General features: G+C 52.5%; 1 protein-coding gene across 1 annotated transcript in view; it reads left to right on the top strand.

Moving 5' to 3' along the window:
• Window positions 1–17,932, top strand: part of MMD2 (monocyte to macrophage differentiation associated 2) — a 33,907-nt gene extending 15,975 nt beyond the window's left edge. The window contains 7 exon segments of the mRNA XM_032328090.1: window positions 6,918–6,999; window positions 8,418–8,578; window positions 10,941–11,015; window positions 13,469–13,570; window positions 14,273–14,302; window positions 14,304–14,412; window positions 17,729–17,932. Coding sequence (XP_032183981.1) covers window positions 6,918–6,999; window positions 8,418–8,578; window positions 10,941–11,015; window positions 13,469–13,570; window positions 14,273–14,302; window positions 14,304–14,412; window positions 17,729–17,932 — 763 coding nt within the window.
• The last annotated feature ends 5,386 nt before the right edge of the window (window positions 17,933–23,318 follow it).

Here is a 23,318-nt window from a genome sequence, read left to right as displayed (position 1 = left end):
AGCCCCGCATCGGGCTCTCTGCTCAGCGGGGAGCCTGCTTCCCCCTCTCTCTCTGCCTGCCTCTCTGCCTACTTGTGATCTCTCTCTGTCTATTAAATAGATAAATAAATAAAAATCTTTAAAAAAAAGTTGCAAGAAAAGTTCATGAGCGCCATTCACTTAGAGTCACTGGATATTAACCTTTTGCAATGTTGGCTTTATCACTTTCTCTTCTCTCTGAACCTTTCGAGGATAAATTCCAGGCATCCGGACACTTATCCTCCAACACGTCAGCATGTGTCTCCTAAGGAAGGGCATTCTCACCCATAACCATTATCTCTCCCAGCCCATGATACAACACTGTAATCTGATAGGCATTCTTCCCTCCAAACACTTAAATGAATTTTTTTTAAGGTTTTATCTATTTATTTGACAGACAGAGATCACAAGTAGGCAGAGAGACAGAGAGAGAGGGGGAAGCAGGCTCCCACTGAGCAGAGAGACTGATGCGGGGCTCGATCCCAGGACTCTGGAATCATGACCTGAACCGAAGGCAGAGGCTTTAACCCACTGACGCCCAGGTGCCCCCCCTTAAATGAATTCTTAAGAAGAAAAATGCCATCCAGAGTGAATCCTATGGGGCGCCTGGGTGGCTCAGTGGGTTAAGCTGCTGCCTTTGGCTCAGGTCATGATCTCAGGGTCCTGGGATCGAGTCCTGCATAGAGCTCTTTGCTCAGCAGGGAGCCTGCTTCTCTCTCTCTCTCTCTGCCTGCCTCTCTACTAGTGATCTCTCTCTCTGTCAAATAAATAAATAAAATCTTAAAAAAAAAAGAGTGAATCCTATGGCCTCACCACAAATATGTATTTCATTTTCGTGCATTAATGAGACTTCTTCCATCTGTATACATATTTTGACCTTACTATAATCATAATAAGTTATATAGTCACTTTCCCACCTGATGAAAGATATATGGCAAACATTTCCTATGTCATTACACAGTTAAAAAAACTGACTTCTAATTACACACAAAGACTTTGAATATAATCCCATAAAAATTCAGACAGTATAGGGCAATGGGAAATCTCCTTTTATCTCCCACCCAGTCCTACAAGTTCAAAGAAATAAGGGGCAGCCAAAGTCCTCTGTGACCAGAAACCCCAATACCATCCACTTCTCTTTTTTTCCCAGGCATCTTTGGATGACTTTACCACTGATCTACTGTTAGACGTTCAGATTAACTCCTTTACTGGGATTTTTCCAGCTTGGGCTTTTCATGTACCTCACTCAGTGCTTCTCTGTCTCGGCGGCCCACTGATGTCCCAGCTTTAATACTGATGCCTGGGTCCCAGCCATGGAGCTCTAGAGATTCCAGATGATTTGATCTGGGATGTAGCTGGGGGCATTGGCATGTTTAAAAGCTTCCTAGGTGATTTTTTTTCTTAGCATTAAAAAAAAATTAAGGTGAAATTGACATATGGAATTTCCTATTTTATTTCATTTTAAAGTAGGCTGCACGCCCAGTGTGGACCCCAACACAAGGTTTGAACTCACAACCCTGAGATCAGGACCTGAGCTGAGATCAAGAATCAAATGCCCAACTGATTGAGCCACCCATGTGCCCCCCAAATTTGCCATTTTACGCTTTTTTTTAAAAAAGATTTTTATTTATTTATTTGAGAGAGAGACAGTGAGAGAGCATGAGCGAGGAGAAGGTCAGAGAGAGAAGCAGACTCCCCGTGGAGCTGGGAGCCCGATGTGGGACTCGATCCCGGGACTCCGGGATCATGACCTGAGCCGAAGGCAGTTGTCCAACCAACTGAGCCACCCAGGCGTCCCCAAATTTGCCATTTTAAAGTGAATGGCAAATCCCCCTAAAAGGAGATCCTGTACCCATTAAGTGGTTGCTCCTTCCAGCCTGTGGCAACCTCTAATCTCTGTCATTACGGATTGGCCTATTCTGGATATTTCGTATAAATAGAACCATATAATATGAGACCTTTTGTGTCTGGCTTCTTCCACTCATGGGACAGCATCCCATGCTTGAGGTTTGTATGCATAGCAGGTATCAGAATGTCCTTCCCTTTTACCACTGAGTACTATCCTATCATATGGGTGGATCACGGTTTTTTGACCTGCTCGTCCTTGTGCAGCCGAGGTTGAGAACCACTGGCCTAACCTTGTATGGCCTCACCTTCAAATTGGAATAATAATATCTACTTTGCCAGGGTGTGGTGGGCTTTAATGGGAGGTGCATGGGTGGGTCAACCATCAGTAAGAAAAATGGTGCCTGGGCTCTTCAGGAAGAGGTGAAAAGTATGTCTATTCTTGTGGCCTCTTGAGCCATTTTTTTAAGAAGACTTACTTATTTTAGAGAGAGGGAGAACATGAACAGGGGGAGGGGTAGAGGGAGAGGGAGAAGCAGACTCCCCACTGAGCTCAAAGCCTGCCATGGGGCTCAATTCCATGACCCATGAGATCATGACCTGAGCCAAAATCAAGAGTCAGCTGCTTAACTGAGTGAACCATCCAGGTGCCCCACTTTTGAGCCATATCACCTCATGGTACCTGTAGGGTTGGTAGTAGTGTCTCTCTCTCTCTCTCTCTCTCTCTTTTTTTTTACAAGGATGCTGCAGTGCAGAGAAGGGAAGTAATTTCCCCCAGGTCTCCAAGCACCTAAGTAACTCTGCAGAGATTTTCCATGCAGCTATGCCCAGCTCCAAAGCCCTGACTTCATCTGTTTAGAATGGAATTCAGCCTCTGTCCTTGCCTCCCTGCTGGCGTGGACTCTGGATCCTGACTCTGTATGGGAGCTCTCCATGTGGAGTTGCCTTCCCCTTCCCTCACAAATGCCGTGGCCCTGCGGTTATCTAAGCAGAAGGCTTGGCCACAGAAAGGTGATTCTGTTCTTCAGAGAGGAGGCAGAAAGGCCCACTTCCCTCCTTTAGTTTAACTAGTAACAGCCTCCTGGAAATATCAACTCTTTGGAGAGGAACGTCCCAAAATCTGGAAGGCTGCTCCTTGCCTGTCAGCTCTGTTCTAGAACATTCTCAATTTTATCTATATGCTTCATCTGTTAAAAATGAGTCCCTTATCTCTCTACTGGGAAACGGATATACAAGCTATTGTACGTCCAAACGACAGAATAGGACTCAGCAGTAAAAAGGAAGGAGGCATCGGAACACAGTGACAACACGGATGGACCTCACATACATGATGCCCAGTAAAAAAAGCCAAACTCAAAAGGCTATGCAGGAAAAAAAAGAGAGAGAGAGAGAGAGAGATTGGATGGAAGGGCTGAGAATAATCGCCAAGAACAGTAATGTGTGATTTAGGAAGGCCCATTTTCTCCTTGTATAAAACAAGTTTATCTTAGATGATTTTATTTATTTATTTTTAAAGATTTTATTTATTCTTTTGACAGAGAGAGGCAGCAAGAGAGGGAACACAAGCAGAGTGGAACTGGAGAGGGAGAAGCAGGCTTCCCGCCGAGCAGGGAGCCTGATGCGGGGCTCGACCCCAGGACCCCCAGACCATGACGTAACTGAAGGCAAATGCTTAACTGATGGAGCCACCCAGGTGCCCCCTTAGATGGATTTTAAATAGAACTAAGTAAATCCCTGCTTGGCATTCAGAGCCATTTCTTCCCACCTGAAAGCACTTTGACTTTATAAAATAAATTCTTTTTAGACATTAAAAAAAAAAACCCAAAAACAAAACTGCTGCAGGCCAACGCTGCGAGGGCATTTACACGTAGAAAGACAAAGCTATAGGGGCAGAGAACAGGGTGGTGGTTACGCGCCTGGGGAGGGGTAATCAGGGACCCGATGTGTGTGGGTGTTTGGGGAGGTTGAAGGATCTGTTATTAATCTTGATTGTGGTGGTGGTGACGTCAGTCTCCATTTGCCTGAGCTCATAATACTGGGTCGCAAAAAAAAAGGCAAGAAATTATACTATATGTAAATGCAAAGGAAAAGTGACAGCCTAAATAAAACAATTCGTTGTTCTCTTAAGAAATGACTGCCTGGAGGCTCTGAAGGAAGAAAGTAGGCCACAAGGAGGTAAAGAAAAAGTTCTTGGTTCTGGAGGGTTGTGGGAACTCTGTTTTTTGAGCATTTGCCCCGGGGCCCTGGGCTCTCGTCTCCCAGCCTTTTTCTCGCCCGCCGTTCTCCTGTTCAGTGGCTGGAGCACGGGGCAGAGACAAGGAGGGTTTTGTGAAACCCAGAAACAAATAAAGAGCTGCCCATCGTGGGTCGCCACGGCAACGCGATGTCGCCCTTGAACCCGTGTGGCTGGCACCGTGGGTAGCTTACTGGTGTTTGTTAAAGGAGCAGAGGAGAGAGTGGCCGTGCCGGGCCGTGCCTGGTGGCAGGTGGACAAGTGCTCCCTCAGCCCCAGACTCGGTTTCCCACCTTGGAGAAAGACGTCGGCCGTGTCTCTGCACAGTTGGCCTCTGCCCACCCTCAGCTTCGTTGGCACCAGCCCTCTTGGGGGCTTTTGGGTGGCATCTATCAAAATGAACACAGTGTCTACCTATGTTAGGGTCTCTAGGGCTATAGTACAAATGGCTGTACACTTGGTGACTGAACACAAATTTGGTCTCCCAGCTCCGGAGGCTGGAAGTGCAAGACCAAGGTGTCGACGGGGATGACTCCTTCCTGAGGCCCTGAAGGAGAGGCTTCTGTGCCAGTCTCCCAGCCTCTGGCGGTTTCAGCAGCCCTCTGTGGTCACATCACTGTGATCTGGGTCTCCATTGTCTCGTGGGCTTCAGCTCGGTGGTTCTTTCCCCATAAACACCCTAGTCATAGCAGATTAGGGGCTCGCCCTCCTCCGGTGGGACCTTATCTTAACTGAGGACACCTGCTCCAGCTGTGTTTCCAGATGGGGTCACTTTCTGAGGTCCTTGGGGGTTAGGACCTCCATCCACATAGGAATTTTGGGAAGACACCAGCCCGTAACACTGCCCCGTACACACTGGGCTGCTTGCCACCCTGCTCTGCACACCCATGTCTACTTCTTCATGGGCCAGTGCCCTTCCTTCTCCTACCTGTCTTTTTGTCTGGTAAACTCACTTATCCCTTGATACCTGTTGGCCGGTGCCCACTGTGGAGCTGGGTGCTATGCAGGTGTGCCCGTGCCTTGGGGAGCCTGCGCCCTCTTGGAGTCCTTCACACTCTGCCGTATCCCTCCTCTCAACTCTAGCCAGCATGTGGTAGGAGCTCCTGAGGGTTTCCTCAAAGGATGGGGAGCATGAATCACATGGTATTGGGATTTCTGCTTGAATCTTGTGCCTTCTGGATTGTGAGTTCCTTGAGGGCAAGGCCGGGTCACTCCAACCCACTGTCCCTAGATCTCAGTGTAAAACCAGCATACAGAAGGTGCTTAACAAATACTCTATGAACTGTGTGGTGCATAGAGTTGTTGACAAATCCTCAGTGAAGTATGCTTAATGTGAATCTAGCATACAGGAGGTGCTCCATAAATGCTCTGTGAACTTTATTGGCATAGATCCAACACACAGAAGGTGCTTCATAAATGCTCTGCGATCTGTCATGATGTGGTGCCAGCACCCAAAAGCCCAGGATATGCTCGGTGACCTGCACCAGGCAGGGACTCAGCAGACAGAAGGTGCTCCGTAAATGCTCTGTGAACTCTACTGCGCTGAGCCCTTTGTTCTGAGCCACATGCCCGTCGCTTATGTCTGTGGGTCTTCAGAGTAATTACTGGGATCCTGGGGGGGAGTGTTTGATGTCGCAGTGGAATTTAACTCCATCCGGGGGCGGGTGACGGTCAGCAGAGTCCAGGGGGAACAGGTGAACGGCCCGTTTCCCTGATCCTGAGCCTGTGTAGTCCGGGGAGGGAACCAGGTGCTTGCAGACTCACCCCCCAGCTCTCTGATGCCCCTTCCCCACCCTGCCGGGCGACCTTCCCACCCTGACTTGCACCACCCCCCCCAACCACACACAGAGTCACGCCAGCCTGGCCCGCCTGTGTCCCATCTGGGTGGGGGGCAACATTCCTCTACTCTGCGCTCTAGCCTCCCCTCTGCAAAATGAGTGGGGCGGTGTCTCCCTCTGAGCTCCAGTGTGGTCAAAGGAGAGACTAGAGGGGGCCCCAGGAATGCCTACTGCTCCAGATAAAGCCTACTGGCGTTTCCACGTGTGGACCTACGCCGGCAGCAATGAGTGCGATGGTCACGAAAGAAGTGTGTGCAGATGCTTACGAGCAGGGTTCTCCGTGGTGGCCCCAGATGGGACCGTCCACCTCCGGGAGAGCGGATAACATAAATAGTGTCTGGAATTCTCTATGGCGATGAAAACAGCCGCTCCCGGTGTCCAACAATATGAATGAATCTCGCCCAAGTCACGTGGGACCCAAGAAGCCAGACAAAGAAGGATTTGTGCTGTGTGATCTCATTGATGGGAAGTTCAAGAACGGGCCAAACTAATCAATGATGACAGTGTCGCAAGTGGTTTCCCTTGAGGGAAGAGTCACTGGGAGGGGCCCTAAGGGCCCTTTCTGTGGGGGGGGGGGCGGGCCATGAGCTCGGGCTCCTCCTGCGTGGTGGTGGTTATGCGGGTGGGGACACAAGTGAGACCCGATCAGGCTGTCAGAGCAGGGAGCCCTGCGCTATGTCTCACGGAGGGAAAAGAGAAACAGGAAGTGAAGAGAATTTTGTATTTAGCAAAGTTTTGCAGCAAATACCACATTGGGGATCAGGCACTACTACATACTGGCCAGTTCAAAAAAAGTGTCATGGAAAGAGGGGGGAGAGGGAGGTGGGGAGAAGATGGGAGGGGGCTCGGGGGGAGGGGGGGAGGGGAGGGATCCTCTTTTCCCACCAGGAGGGACCCCAACGTCAGGTCTCCGGGGAATCCTGGGACCACAGCTGCTCCCGGCTTCCTGGCCCAGCTGCCGGGAATGATGCCTGTCTTTCCAGGTTCATGAACCACCGAGTCCCCGCCCACAAGAGGTACCAGCCCACCGAGTACGAGCATGCGGCCAACTGCGCCACCCACGCTGTGAGTTGGCTTTTGGGGGGTCGAGAGCAGGAGACACTTTCAGGTGGGAGGGGCGCAGCCTCTTCACCCTTGGAGAGAGTCCACCTCTCTTCCACGACAGTGTCCCGACTGACAGCCTCTGTGGCCCTTGGAAGAGTGTGTGGCATCTGGAGGGAAGGCCATTTGGGTACATTGGACTGTGGTACTGAGCGTGCCTCTCTTTTGCTCTGCGAACCTTCCTGGCTCCCTGGTTCCTGCACAGCATCAGGACCCCGTAGGAAGCTTGCAGCAGTGTTAGTTAGCTCGTAAGTCAGCCGGCTTCCCCCCTGCCACACCCTTCTCCCAGGTTCCAGCGCCTGAAGGTGCTGTTTCCTGGATAGAAGGTACACTTCCAGGTCTTGGCATATGCCGTTCCCTCTGCCTGGAGTCCTTGTCTTGTCTAAGAAATCCTTCTCTGGGCAGGGGACCCCTTTGGAAATCATGAAAACTCTAGACCCACATTGTCCGGTTTGGTAGCCGCTGACCCCGAGTGGCTATCGTGTCCTTGAAATGCAGCGCGTCCCTTGGAGATGTGCCGGGAGCGTGAACTCCATGCCCACTTGGGAAGCCATGGCAGGGGAAACGGGATGTAAAATATCTCCTTAATATGTTTGTGTATAGTACACAGTATTTTGGATCTACTGGGCTGAACACCATATAGTATTCATGTTCATTTCACCTGTTTGTTTCTCCCTTTAAAAACACGGGTCCCAGAACATCCACGATGACCTGGGCGACTCACGTTACAGTTCTGTTGGCTGGGGCTACCGTAGACCGTTTCTCCTGAAAAGGTGCTCCCGACACACAGAACTGGGCACACTTTCGGGGAGGGAGGGTCCCTGAAAGTACTTTGGAGAGTTCTAGACTTCTCCAGGGAAATGATGGGTTAACCAAGGTGTGAAGAGAGAAGGGCCCTCCAGGTGGGCCTGGTGGGGAGGTCTATTTTCTCCAGAAGGCGCTAACTACATGGGCAACCACACGGGTGTGGGGCAGCATGGCGTGTCCGGGGACCGCGAGGCTGGTGACCGGTGATGCTCCTTGAGGTGGGGAGCCTTCGTGTTTTCCACGATCTTCTCTAGAGCCGTGCTGTCCAGTATGGTAGCCACGGGCTCCGTGGGGTGGCTGAAATTGAGACTAAAATCAATGAAAATGAAATAAAATAAAAAACTTCACGTTATTGGCAAGTCACGACTCAGGTGCTCAGCAGTCAGGGGCCCAGTGGATCCCACGCTGGATGGTGCTGGTCTGGGACCTTCCCACCAGGGACGGAGGTTCTGTTGGACGGTGCGAGTCTGGAGGAGAGGGTGGGCACGTGCTCGGGGAAGCTCAGGGATTGCGTACCTCCCCACTCCCCACGGCCAAGCCTGGCCCTGCAGCACCCGCCCCCTCTCTGCTTTCAGCTCTGGATCATTCCCAGCATCCTCGGCAGCTCCAACCTCTACTTCCTGTCCGACGACGACTGGGAGGCCATCTCCGCCTGGGTCTATGGGCTTGGCCTCTGTGGGCTCTTCGTGGTGTCCACTGTGTTCCACACCATCTCCTGGAAGAAGAGCCATCTCAGGTGCCTCTGCCTAGTCCACGGGAGCGATGTGGGCTGGGCAGGTGACCAGGGCGCGGTGGGTGGGAGGCGTGCCTAGCTGAACCCAGAGGGGTCTGGGGCGGTGACTGTCACGCTGTCTTTGCTTCGGCTGGCCACCCGGGATGGGGTCCCAGCTGGGCAGACCACCTCACCCCATCCATGAGCCTCGTTTGCTCACCCCCAAGAGGCCCGGAGAGCAAGCCCCCAGCTCCCAGTATTGTTCCGAGGGACCCTCCTAACTGTCAGAACCGTCAGAATGACCTTCCCCTTCTGGGCACCCCCCCCACCCCGCCTCCATCCCGGGTCCAGGCCTCGCGTACAGACATCACCCGTAATCTTTTCAATAATTCTGCGGTCTGAGCATTGTCTCAGATTTTTTAAATTTTTGCTTTGCTTTCCATTTTTAAAAACACTGGGGCGAATACCCATAACATAAATGGACTCTCTTCGCCAGTCTGAAGCATCCAATTCAGGGGCTTTAAACACATTCACACTGTGGCGCCAACACCACCGCCCAACTCCAGAACTTTCTTCCTCTTCCTGAATGGAAGCTCTGCCCCTTTTTCTGCAGTGACCCCTCATCTCCAGCTGCGGCGGCCCCCTCCTCCCCCCAGGTGCCCCGTGACTCTGCTCTAGCTCCCATTCCTGTTTCCCGTTCTTGCCTTCTCTGTGGGTCTCGGTCCTGCCCCACTGTATGAGTTTCTTGTGGCTGCTGCAACAAAAGACCACGGACGGGGCGGCTGGAAACAACAGAATTCATTCTCTTGTAGTTTAGGAGGCCAGAAGGCCGAGATCCGGGTGTCGGTAGGGCTGTGCGCCCTCTGAAGTCTCTAGGGGAAAATCCTGCCTCTTCTACCTTCTGGGGGCCCCCGTGTTCCTAGACTTCCGGCTTGTCACTCCCGGCTGCCTGTGTCTTCACGCAGCCTTCTTCCCTGTGTGTCTCTTTATCCAAATCTCCCTCCCCTTTTTCTCACTAAGAAACCAGTCATTGGGTTTAAGGCCCGCTTAACCCCTGGTGGGACTGTGCTGGCCCTTCCTGCCCTCACCTGTCACATAGCCGGTGAAAAAAAACAGCACCTGTCTTCCAGGTGGGATTAAGAAGTTAATGCTCGTCAATACGCTTAGACCAGTGATGTGCTTACGGCCCACGCTGCACGCATCACGCTAGCGGCTGTTGCCACTTTCATTTCTAGGAGGACACGCGATGAAACTATACGCAGGATCCCCGGTCCGTTTTACCGAGGGCTGCGGTTTTCTGGGCAGAATCAGTTTATAGTAGTTATCTGTGGTTCTGTAATACGTTACCCTCCGTCACAGAGGTTTTATCTTTTTTTTTTTTTTTTTAAAAGATTTATTTATTTATTTATTTATTTGACAGAGAGAGAGAGATCACAAGTAGGCAGAGAGGCAGAGGAAGGGAAGCAGGCTCCCTGCTGAGCAGAGAGCCCGATGCGGGACTCGATCCCAGGACCCTGAAATCGTGACCTGAGCCGAAGGCAGACAACTCAACCAACTGAGCCACCCAGGCGCCCCAGTCCCAGGAGTTTTTTTTTGTTTGTTTTTTTTTTTGTTTTTTTTTTTTTTAAAGATTTTATTTATTTATTTGACAGAGAGAGATCACAGGTAGGTAGAGAGGCTGGCAGAGAGAGAGAGAGAGAGAGAGGGAAGCAGGCTCCCCGCTGAGCAGAGAGCCCGATGTGGGACTCGATCCCAGGACCCTGAGATCATGACCTGAGCCGAAGGCAGTGGCTTAACCCACTGAGCCACCCAGGCGCCCCCCAGGAGTTTTAAATAACGGGAAACCTTGGAGTGTCTATGATCCAGCCTCAGAAATCACTATATTTCTTCAGCCCTCTGTTGGTTACATGTGTTTACCTTATTCATTGTGGCAGGGGACCACGCATGGGTGTGGATACCAGCAAGTGGGGCTCTTTGGGCACCATTTTGGAGATTGGCCACCACACTGGGCAAACACTTTGACGGCTACCGTTGGCTACTCAACGTGAGGTCACGACAAAAACGGTGAACGTTTATTGTGCACATCCTGATACGCACGGTGCTATGCTAAGTACCAATGTGCTTAACGTGCACGGCCGCCCTGTGATGGGCTGCTGGTGTCCTCCCCACCCCACAGATCAGAGAGCTGGTTCAAGGTCATAGTCCATAAGTGGTGAGGTCGGGATTAGAACTTGGGTCTTCTGGCTCCAGACCTGGACCTGAACCAGAATGCTGGCATCTGAGCCTCCAGCCCAGTCCCCTCTGCACCTACAGGCAAGGAGGCACGTTTGTCCCAGGGCGTGGCTCTGGGACCTTAACCCTGTCCCCTACCCCTTTTTTGCCCCAGGATGGTGGAGCATTGCCTGCACATGTTCGACCGTATGGTCATCTACTTCTTCATCGCGGCGTCCTACGCACCCTGGTGAGTATCTCTGTATCCTCCTGGGCAGGGGTGAGGCGGTGGGGGGCCTGGCCTGGCTTCCTCTCTCTGAATGTCTTCTCTTTGGCTGGGTCATCTGTTGTCTCCCGCACAAAAGCATTTCGGTAAAAAGACGCCCTCTGCCCATTCTCCTTCTGGAAGCAACTACTTACGACCAGTTTCCTGAGTCTCTTTCCAGACTTATTTTGTGCAAAGAGAGCCCCAGGTGTGTGCCCATAATACCGTAAATGCATCTGTGTTCATACTTTTCCTCCGCCTTCTAATGCAAAAGGAGGGGCACTATACAAACTCTGATTTGCTTTTGCTCTCTTGGTGATTTCACCGGGGGCGACTCTCTGTACTAGTACATTGAAGAATGCCCCGTCTTTTGTTTTGTTTTTCTCCAACAGCATAACATTTCCTGGCCGTCCCCTGCTTGTAGGTGTTTCTGGCATTGGGGCGCTCCGTCCCTTGGGTAGGAGAGACCTTGCCACAGTCAGTCTCCTTAGTACCCGCGTGTGGATGTGTTGGCTCAAATCCTATGACGTTGCTAAGAGGCGGCCTTTTTGGACCTCCAGAAACAGTTCCATGTGGCTGAGTGGGTTGATTGGTTGTGTGGGAGGAGTAGACAGACAAAGGGGCTTGGTGACCAGTTTCCGGGCTGGGTGCATGGGAAAGCGGGACATGGGGCAAGGCGGTGTAGAATCATTTGGTGGGTATTTTTCTTTGAATGGTTCTCACGCCGTTTTCTGAAAAGCCCTGGAGGTCCCCAGAAGACCATGGAGGGGGTGGGGGTGTGAGTGACCATGGGTTTCCCCCATCCTTGCCTCAGTCAGGAAACCCCCTATTTTTGTTTGTTTTTGATAGATTGGATTTACATGTAAGATTCCTGAATACCACTTAAAGATTCTTTTTTTTTTTTTTTTTTAAAGATTTTATTTACTTATTTGACAGACAGAGATCACAAGCAGGCAGAGAGAGGCAGGCAGAGAGAGAGGGGGAAGCAGGGTCCCTGCTGAGCCAAGAGCCTGATGCGGGGCTCGACCCCAGGACCCTGAGACTATGACCTGGGCCAAAGGCAGAGGCTTTAACTCACGGAGCCACCCAGGTGCCCCTATTCTTAAAGATTCTTGAAAGCCTCTGGAGTAGCAGAGAGAGAGAGGAGCAGAAATATTTGTTTGCAATGCAGCACACTTTTTGGGGGGGAGGGGAGGGTTCATTTTCTTTTTTTAAAGTCAGGTGGAGATTCAGTGTGGTATTTCAGTAAGCAATGACCTGTGTCGTTGAGGCTCCCCACAACCCCATCTGAGCCGGTCTGCTCCTTCCCTTCCTCGGCCCGTCCCCTCCGACCCATTTTATACTGATTCTCCTTCCCACCGGCCTGTTCTGTGTCTGTTTGGAAAGCCAGTTAGAATGATCCTCACCGATGGCTCTTCCAAGTAATGCGTCGGTTTATTTATTACCTTTAGGCTTTCCAGTTATACATGAGCTTCTTCATAATAACAGTTGGACTCGGAGCCGATTGCTTTTTGGGGGGACACGGGGGTGGACAGAGGTTGTATATAAGACATTCTCATTGAAGAAATTCACTCCAGAAAAAAGTGAAAGGCTCCTTTCCCCCGCAACCCCTGCCATCATCAACCATTTCTAGAAGGATCTCCTGCTCCCCACCCGACAAGGGGCTCTGATCGGTGTCCCGCACACAGTTACACGTCTCTCTTCACGTGTGCAAATAATACAGGCCTGTTACTCTCCCCTCGCTGCTCGCCACCACACCTAGCGACACTCCGGGAGATGTGCTCACCTAAGTGCGGACCGGTCTCCTGGTTCCCAGCTGCTGTGACAATGCCACAGCGCGGAGTATCTGGCAGGGTGCCGTTGGGAGACAGAAACCATACAATGATTTGAACGCGGCACATTTGGTATAAAGGATTCATCGTAGAAGATCAGAGGAGGGGAGAATTGATCAATGAAGGTCAAACACAAAATCTAGAGAAGCCCGTAGTGACAGATAACGAGGGACGGCTAAGACCAGGCCCGCCTCTGTCCAGGGCAGAGATTTCCCCCCCCCTTTCGTCGGAAAGGGCCTGGCCTTTGCCCACGGGGTGACAGAGAGGCTGCTGGAGGGTGGCCGTGGGTGTGGCCTTGCTGCTGTGGCCAAATGCTAGAGAGAGCCGGGCCCCTGCAAGTGCCTGCCCCAGGGGAAACGGCCTCAGCCCAGCAGCGCAGAGAGAAGCCTGCTCTCGGAAGCTGGTGGGAGAATCAGGAAGGAAGAGCCTTTTTCCTCTAATCATTGCTTATTGTTTCTATCTGTTTCTCTGTCTGTCTTTCCACCCTGAGAGCCCACATCCCACTTGCAGAGCCACGGGGCCTGGGGCTTCTCTGGGGTCTGTCTTCCCAGGAGGGGCTGGGCCCCGGGTAACCCCCCTCAGGCTGTGCTCTTGGCTCTCTCTCAGGCTGAACCTTCGGGAGCTGGGCCCCTGGGCCTCCCATATGCGTTGGCTGGTCTGGATCATGGCCTCGGTGGGCACCATCTATGTCTTCTTTTTCCACGAGCGGTAAGCCAAGGCTGGGGACGGGGCAGGGGATCGGGTGGGCTGGGCCTCCTCCCTGGTCTTGGGGAGAGGAGGCCCCAGGACGACCCCAAAACATGAGGGCACAGCTCTGCCCGGCATCCTGGGGTTCAGGCCCCGGGGGTGGCCACCAGAGCCACAGCCTGTAGGGTCGATCTGAAGAGGTTTTGAAAAAGACCTTGTAGGTTCCGTGTGACCTGTGTTCCCTAAGCTGGGTTGTTAGATGAGGGGAGAGGCTCCATTCTGCTGTCTGAGGAAGGAAACAGAGCTATGGAAGCAAAAAGGAGTCAGAGAAGCAAAAAGGAAACAGAGCTATGGAAGCAAAAAGGAGTAGCTGACTTCTGGAATTTCCAGGGAGGGCAAATCTGTCAGCCAGTGCAGCCACTCGGACGGATGGAGGGCAGCTGCCTGGGCCTGGCGGGGAAGAGGTCCTGGGATCCTATGGTGATGACAGCCCCTGGCCCGAGCTGTGGCAGGGGCCCGCACATGCGCTATACTTAGCAGGGACAATCCTGGCCTGTTCTCCCACCGATGGAGACCAAGTCCCAGAGGGACGGACAGCCGCCCAGGGCCACCCAGCTCTGCCGGCACCTGCCGCGTGTCCCGGGGTGAAGTCAGAGCCCGGGGGGGCTGGGCAGAGGGCGGCGTTCTTCTTACTCTTTTGGTTGGGGTGTCCCTCCTACCCAGAACGGGGAGCTGTGTGCCATTCCTCCTGGGGAGGCTGTCCCGAGGCCCAGATGGCTTGTCTTCCTGCCAGGTACAAGCTGGTGGAGCTGCTCTGCTACGTCGTCATGGGTTTCTTCCCCGCCCTGGTCATCCTCTCAATGGTGAGTCCCACCCACCCGGCCAGGGGGCTCCCAGCGGGCTGGAGGGACCCCGAGTGACTCTGGGGATGGCCGTGTCTGAGCCCCGCCTCTGGTGCCTGGGCAAGCTGAGGCCTCAAGAGGTACTCAGTAGAGCAGAGAGGCTAGCCCTGGGGGTCTCCACTTCCTGGCCTTGCAGGGGCTGACCCTGCCTAACCTCCAGGGAGCACGGCGACCCTCCCCGCGTCAGCCCCCGGCCCCCCGCTTCAGCCCCCATCCCTGTGACAGGCTCCCTGTGTGTTTAAGGATTCGATAGGAAGACCCACGGACAGCGAATAGGACGGGGCCTGGGACATAGTAAGTCCCAAGTCCCTGGAGATGGACATGAGGTCCTGTTCATGACGGCCTGGCTGGCTCACGCAGGGGGTGGGGGCGCCCCTGAGTGGCTGAGCTGAGATTGGCCCCCATCACCCCTGACTGTGGGGACGAGGATCTTTGGGCCGCTCCGCCTGGACCCGTGAGGGGCAGAGCCCAGGCAGAGAAGCAGCTGGGTGGGCCACACGTGGATCACCTCGCCTCTGCCAGCCTCAGTTGTCCCATCTGTCAAGTGGGCACAGTAAACTCACCAGCCTGGCACCCTCCCCAGGTTTATTATCTTATACAGTGGTTTATTGGGAGGTGGTAAAATTCTACGTTGTCGAGTTTAGTAGGGGTCTTGTGTTTTTAAACATTGTATAGCTTTACAAACCTAAGCGGTATGGCTAGGAGGGTCTTCTTTCTTCAAGTTCACGTAAATGTTTACCTGTGTCTTCTCCTGTCTGTCTTGTGGTTTAACCTTCCCCCTGTGGTTTCTCCTGGGTGCGGTGATCTGTCCCCAAGCCCCTAGCCAGTGATGTCAATTATCTGTTGTTTCCATGAGCTCCTTTGGTCACATGTTTAATTCACACGTAGATGTGGGTCTCCCTTCGCTATTTCAGTTCTGTTTCGCCCAGGGGCCTGTCTCTATCCTGACACCAAGCTGTTTTACTTAAGGTAGCTTAATTATGTTTTAATCTGTGGCCCCGTCATTTCGTCTGCTCAGCATTTTCCCAATGATTTGTATTTATTCTCACAGACTGCCTTTTCCCCTCCAAGTTCATTTTTATTTAAATATGTATATTTATCTATTAGGCTGTATAATATTAAATTAAATATTATATTATTGTATCTACATTAAATATTTTTAAAATTTTAAAGTTAAAAAAATATTTAAATTTATTTTTTTAAATTAAAAAAAATTCTGAGGATTATTAAGTTAAACTTTACATTATATCATTATATAATTTATAGTAAACAAATATTAAAGTTTAAAAAATTCTTTTACATTTGTTTTTTGATTTTAAAAAATTTATAATAAATATTTTTAACATTTAAAAAAATTTAAAATATTTAAATGTATTTTTAAAAAAGTTTAAAAATCTATGAAGAGTATTTAAAAAATAAAATAAGTATGCTGTCATTTAAATGAAAAATGTTTAATTTCTTTAAATATTAAATAATTCACTTAAATTTATTTTAAAGATCTTATGAATTATATTAAACCAACTATTATATTGTAATATCTTGAAATTTTAAAGCAATTTAAATTTAAAAAACTTTAAAAAATTTTATGAAGTATATTAAATATTACATTATATAATTTATGTTAGATAAATATTTTTTTAAAAGTTTAGACTTTTGGGATGCCTGGGTGGCTCTGTTGGTTGGACGACTGCCTTCGGCTCAGGTCATGATCCCAGAATCCCGGGATCGAGTCCCGCATCAGGCGCCCAGCTCCATGGGGAGTCTGCTTCTCCCTCTGACTTTCTCCTCACTCATGCTCTTTCTCACTGTCTCTCTCTCAAATAAATAAATTAAAAAAAAAAAGATTAAAACAAAAAGTTTAGACTTTTAAAAAACTCTTTGAAACTTACTTAAAAATGTATAAATTTTAGGGGTGCCTGGGTGGCTCGGTGGGTTAGGCCACTGCCTTCAGCTCAGGTCATGGTCCCAGGGTCCTGGGATCGAGCCCCGCACTGGGCTCTCTGCTCAGCGTGGAGCCTGCTTCCCCCCTTTCCCTGCCTGCCTCTCTGCCTACTTGTGATCTCTCTCTGTCAAATAAATAAATAAAATCTTTAAAAAATGTATAAATTTTATAAATTGCATGAAATAAGTACTAAGTTATACAATATCCATCAAACGATGTATTACATATGTTTAAGTACATATATATACTTCTGTATAGTCAGGGTATAGTTAAATACACAGTCCCTGCAAAAAATAAGTCTGAAAATGTGTGAAGGAACCAAGCCCCCCATTCCCCTCCTCCCCAGTACGGTGCCCCAGCTGCAAACCACCGTTCAGTTTGCGAGTTCTTTTCATTTATTTATTTATATGCAAATCGATGTGGCCATGCAGACATACGGACTCCGTTGTTCCTCTTCTCTGCGACCCGCTTTCCTCCCGTAGTGCGTGCCGTGGGCGCGTCTCCATGACCGCCATGTGCGGTCCTGCCTGCCTCCTTTGCTGGTGGAGGGAGCAGGAGCGGGGAGGGCCTGGGTCTCCTGGGTCATTAATGCTCCAGTATGACGCTCTCGAGGACCGAGGGCATCTGTGTCCGCAAGGACGCTGAAATACCATGGAGCTGTTCAGAAGCCGGAGGGGGCTGTCCCTGTGAGACGCGGACGGGTCCCCCCACAGGGCAGTGATCCAAGGTGGAGTTGCAGCCTGGAGGAGGTGGTAAAGGAACCCCTTTGTCTGGAACAGTCAGTTCCTGGGCCTCGTACATTCACCTGAAGTGCCTAGCGTGTGTTTCTGGAAGGATACTGTCAGCAGTGGGAGCCTGTAACAGGTGTATGAGTGGCCCCCGGGAGACGGGGGGCCAGCGGCGATGGTGTGGCAGGTTCTCCTCGCTCAGTCTCTGCCATTCCCTTTAACCACGAAGCACTCATGTGGGTGTTAACAGCGCCCATCTCTGACAGCAAGGACGACTCCTTTTTTCTTAAAGTTTTTTTGTTTGGTTTCTCTATAATTCTTCATCCCGGACCTGTATTCCTTTTAAGAAAGTTGTGATACAGTATACGTCAAACTTGGCTGCTGTGATCCCGGAATAGTCTTCGAGATTTTGATAGAAATGGTAACATCTGAGAATTAAGTTGGAGAGGATAGACAACACGTGTTGAGACCTCCTACCCAGGCATCTGGGCTGGCTCGCCATCCACGTCTCTTTTCGTTTTGGGGTGTGGGGGAGTGGTGGGAGGGAGCTCTCAGCCTTGGCGGCTGCCTCTCTGACCCATGCCCCCACCCTTGTCCTTTCTGACAGCCCAACACCGAGGGCATCTGGGAGCTGATGACCGGAGGGGTCTTCTACTGCTTGGGTATGGTGTTCTTCAAGAGTGACGGGAGGATCCCCTTTGCCCACGCCATCTGGCATCTCTTTGTGGCCTTCGGGGCTGGTACCCACTACTATGCCATCTGGAGATACCTCTATCTGCCCAGCACCCTGCAGGCCAAGGTGTCCAAATGAGGCAGCCCAGACTGCACAGGGCCAGAGCATCGCGAGAAGTGTTTCTATGAACTCTGGTCCAGAGCACGGCTCCCAGGCCCGTCTGCACGTCCACGGGCAGAGTTTTGATGGGTCGGAGGCTACTCCTGGGAACAGCCAGAATGTCCTTCGGGTCCCAGGTGAGGAAGAAAGCATGTAGTCATTTTGGCAGAGAAGCAATTAACCCTGTAACGTGTTTCTATTCTAGGCAAGTGTTTCCTAATTCAACCAACATTAACATCCACAGAAAAGGGAGCAGACATTGTCCTGGCAGACGGGGGGACCCTGGGCCCGTGTGGGGGTCGGTGGAGTAGTTTGTACCTCACTGGCCAGGGCCTCCTCTGTGACCAAAGTCCTGGCTGGGGGATTGTGTCCTGTTCAGGGAAGAGGTCACCCAGCCTGTAGATCAGGGATGGTGAATATCCGTGACCACAGCAGACATCACCAATCAACTGCAGCATGGCGCGGAATCAGGATTCTCCTCCGGGAGGGGCTCTGAGTGGCCACGAACCTATGGACTCATCACTCACAATGGCACCCCTTAAACTCTCCTGTCCAGTGTGCCCTGCCGTGGGAGCATGGTCCGACCATGTTGGGGAGCTTGCTTATCCCCTGCTGGGGAATCTCCCGGTGCAGGCCGTCTGGGGGGCAGTGAAGGGAGACCGAGGCAGACAGCCCGAGCAGCCGCTGGCCTTCTGCTCCGCATAGCTGCCTCTCAGAACAGAGGAGGAGTGAGTGGTAGGGGATGAGGAAGCCGTTACTTGGCCGTTTCTTCTGCTGAAAAAAATCCAGAGAAAGTATTGGAGCTCTTCGTTCCGGGGGACTTGCTCACCTGCTCCAGATTCAGGGCTTGTGATGCCAGCGTTCAGATTCTTGCTTGGTGCCGAGCAGCGGCCCTTGGAGGCTCCTCCGATGAGACCTGGAGAGAAGGCCTGGCTAGTTTGATAGGGATTTGGGCAGAGCGTTCCCAGTGTTGGGATACCCCTACCTCTCAAGCCCCTAGTGGCCCCATGACAAGGCTTCCAGGGACCTGTCCTCAGAGCATCCCCCCCACCCCGGGCCTGGGCTGGCCCCTCTGTAGCTGATGCTTGGATGTTTACTGGGGAAGGGGATCCAGGCCCAGCTCCTGAGCAGAACGGGAACCTGGGAATCTCCGAATCAAGCATCTCTCAAGGCAGACAGTTCTCAGCCTCCAAGACAGGACGCCTTGTGCTTAGTTCTAGTACATTCCAAAGTATTTCAGAGTTCCTGAAATCCCATGTACTGAAGCCAGTAGGAAGCCATCAGACACATTCCTCAGACAGGCGGGTTCTGAGCTGACAGACTCTGGGGGTAAGCTTTGTCTGCTTGCCGTGTGTGTGTGTGTGTGTGTGTGTGTGTGTGTGTGTGTGTGTCTACACTGGCACACCCAGCCTCCAGAAGCTGCCTTCATCCAGTATGCCACTGTCAGTTGGGGTCAGGGTTGGAGGTTGGTGTGGGGAGAGGAAGTTTGCCAGTGATGGGGGACAGAGACACTGACCTGGGACTTCTTTATTGACCCCAGAGCTGAGCTCCTTCTGTGACACCTGTATCTCCTTCTGCCCCCTCCTTTTGGCTACTTGATCTTGGATTGTCCCCAAGACAGCCTGCCCCTTTATGCCCACCTTTGGAGGTGCTGGTTCACCCCCTCATCCACCCCTCTTACTCCTACTTATCCTCCAAAGCCCTGCTCAGGCATCAGTATCGAGGGATATTCTGGCCTTCCTCTGACTTAGGGCTTCCCACCCACTTCCCATCACCTCCCCTCCACCCTGCCCCGTGCTTACCTGCATCAAGGCTCGGAACTCTATCCTTCATCACCCTGGTCTTTGCACCTGCCTCCCACCCCGGGAGCTCTTTAAAGGATGAGCTGTGTCTTGCTGGGCTTGACGTCCAGTCTGGCTGCTTCTGTTTTAAGGGCTTGGGCAAGTTCCTTAACCTCAGCTCTAAGGTGGGGATAGTAAAGCAGCACCTTGCAAGTTTGCTTAAAGATTCAGTGGGGTAATGAATGTGAAATACCCAGCCTGGTATTCTGATTAGCTCCTTTAGCTGTCCTTGGGAAGCAGCCTTTGATAATGAAGATGACCCTCGTCCAGGAGTGTCAGCTGTGCTGGCCAAAGGAGTGAATCACTAATAGTGGAATTTCCAACTGTGGACAGGCTGGTGAGGATACTGCTGTAGGGCCGTGACCACGTTCCCTCCCCTTGGTCCAATTCAGGTTGTTTCCCATGAACCTTTTCTCTTCCTCAGCATCATTGTGAAAGTGAGTTTCCCAGCATTCCATTTCACCCAAACCTAGACCCTGGACCTCCCCCAAAGTGTGTCACCAGCAGTGCAGGGAAGGAAAAGATGTTCCTCAGGCCAGTCCCTCCTGTGGGTAAGTGTTCCAGTCTGTGTGCTGGGCAGGTGGGGTAGAGAGGGCAGGGCACTGGGAACTCAGATGCCAGCTCCCTCTTCCTGGCCACTTTTGAGGCTGTCACATGCTAGAACGATCCTGCAGAGTGGCTGTCATGTCCCAGGAAACCAGGGAGAAGGTCAGAAGGACTCTTCGATGCTCCGGACTCTTCGATGCTCCGGGCTCTTCTGTTGCTGCTCCTGAGTTAGGTGGGCTGGGGGACAGGTCTGGAGGTGACAGCCTGCTTAGCGAGTCCCCTGGCCATCATGAGGGCCAGCCAAGGCAGGTGCGCTGGCTGGTGGAGAGTCCTGCCTGCCAGCTGGCAGGCTATCCCTGACAGGCCTTGAGCGGAGCTTGCTGACGGCCGTCCCCGGAGCCAGCAGCTTTCAGGCCGGTGGGCTTTAAGCCAACATCACGGACCAGAGCTGCCTTTTTCCCTTGATTGGAAATCGTGCATATGGTGGGAACAGGGCTGAGCGTCCTTCCAGGGTCAGGCTGGGGAGGATCCTAGGAAAGCGCTGGGCAGGGATGGGGGCAGGATGGGAGTTGCCAGGGGGCCTGGATGGAGGGCCCAAAGCCAGGCTGGTGGTGGGCGGGGGCCCAGCACAGTGGGGTGGCCTGGAGGGCTTCCGGAAAATGCTGCCCTCCTGGGTTTTCACCGCACCAGGCTCTCAATGCTTCCCACAGCTCCACTGAGCTCCTGCATTTGTGGTCAGGCCCCTGCTGGGAAGCAGGAGTCGGGGACAGCTCAGGTGCTAAGAGAGGCAGGTAGAGCTCAGAGGTCTGGGAAATGAACCTAGAGACTTAGTCAAGAAGGCACTGGTCAGTTTCGCCCCCACACACTGCACGACCAGATGCTGAAAGGTGGGTTCTGGGAACCACATTGCGGGGTCCCGAAAGAACCTGGGGCCGTCCCACGTGAGTATGCAGACACACACACTCACAGGTATGGTGCAGCGCAGGTGTGAGGGGAAGGAGCAGGAATCTGGTCTGGCAGAGGCTTTACCCAAAGGGTGCCCCTCCCGGGGGCCGGTCTCTGTGCTGGCGGCTTCCTAGATGCTCTTGTCCATTGGTTGACATAGTCCCCTCTGCTGGGTAAGGTCCATTCGCTGATCTTACAGAGTGGGAAGCCAGAGCACAGAGAAATTTGGCGACTTCCCCAAGGGCACCCAGCGTCCATCCAGCAAAGCCAAGCTTTGAAGCCAGGACTATCTAATCTCCAAGTGTCAGGTCCCACGGCCACACCACCTGTTTCCAAGGACACCCACTGCCCCCACGTCTGTCCTCCAAGGAGGAATGCTGGGCTGAACATCCTTAAGAATTTCAGAAACAAAACAAAACACTGGTGTGTAGCACTTGCTGATTTTCATGGCATAAATGTTCCCATGGCTGATTTCAAGCCGCTGAGGTGACATCACGGAAGAGGTCTTGGGAGGGATTCCCCCTCTCTGGCCCTTGAAGGCCCGCATGGGCCCATCTGGCACACCACTGCCCCCACGGCTTCCCTCACTTCCCAGATCCTCATGGAGCTACGGAGCTAGCCAGGGGTCCCTGGGGGCCCTGGCAGGTGGGGGAGTGGGCCTGGCACTGGGCTGCCCAGATGCTCTGCCTTCCAGGGTCTGAAACCTGGAGCCAGGCAGACCTGCTCAGGGTCCAGCCCTCCATGGGCCAGCATGCCAGACTCTCAACTCCCTCGGATCTGGCCAGGGAGCCTCTGCAGGGGTTTGCTGGACCCCAGATCCCTGCTGCCACCCCGCCTAGGACTGCTGCTGAGCCAGTAGATCAGGATCGTGCTCTGGAGTCTGGACACCGGTTCCAGAAGCCCCACTCTGGAGCTCATCTACTTGGAGGCCATGCCCCACGTGTCAGTGATGGGGTTCCCGGGTCAGAGTCCAGAGGACAGACTCGTGTCCAGGAGCAAAGGACCTAACCACGGCTCTTGCTTTGGGCTATCTCTCTCTCACTTCGTTTCCGACATTCACAAGGTCGGAAATTCACAAATACCCCTTAGCAGCCCGTGTTTCTACCCGGGCCATTCCTGAAGTTGGGCTCGATCCCTAATGCTTCATAAGCTCTGTGCCAAGCCCTGGGATTTGTGTGGTCTTTACGACAACTCTGCGAAGCGGGGAGGATCCCCTTTCATAGACTTGGAGACTGAGGCTCAGAGAAGTGAAGTAACTCATCCGAGGGCACACAGCGAGCAAGTGGCAGCCGTGGGCTCTCCCCCGCTCCACTGTCTGCTCCCTAAAACACCGGCAAGTCCGTTTTAGGGTTCCCAGCCTGTGAATAGCTGCTGCTGACATGCCGGTGGGCTTGTCAACTGGCCTGTGTGCTCTGACTGGTTATACTGAAGGTCTGAGGCTTTGTTCAGTAGCCCCATGTCCAGGTCCGTGTTGGAAGCACTGACAGAAGCTTCCACTCAGGCTTTCAAAAGAGGCTGATCTAGGAGAATGTGTAGCCATATGGCATGACTCCTAGTGGCCGGGAGCCCGGCAGGAGTGGTGCTGCCCCCCATCCCTCGGCTTACACCCAGGACATTCTCTGGCCTGAGGCTATCCTGCTCACACAGAAACTGGACCCCTATAAAGAGCTCCAAGCCCCAGGTCCCAGCGGGACACCCTGCCTGTGCACAGGTGGCCGGCCGGGATCTGTGCTTCCCAGGCTGGGAGGCTGAGTAGCAAGACCTTGAACGTGACGCAAAAGGGTTGGGACAGGTTGGTTTTGTACCCAGAGAGTCAGGGGGAGGGCCAAGGAGTGACCTGCCCGGGGCGCAGAGCTGGGGAAGAGCTGGGGCCGGTGCCTTCTCCTCCCACAGCCCTCTATTTCCTTCCCCAGGCACCGTGGCCAGGCTTGTCCCCCTCCAGCGACAGAATGTGCAGCCTGCTGCCTCTCTCACAGCCCAGCACAGGTGGCATGGGGTCTCTGCGTCTGGCAGGGAGGAAATACGAGCCCTCC

Source organism: Mustela erminea, chromosome 20 (genome assembly GCF_009829155.1).
Source record: "Mustela erminea isolate mMusErm1 chromosome 20, mMusErm1.Pri, whole genome shotgun sequence".
Classification (NCBI taxonomy): Eukaryota; Metazoa; Chordata; class Mammalia; order Carnivora; family Mustelidae; genus Mustela; species Mustela erminea.
This window is presented reverse-complemented; position numbering and strand designations above follow the sequence as displayed.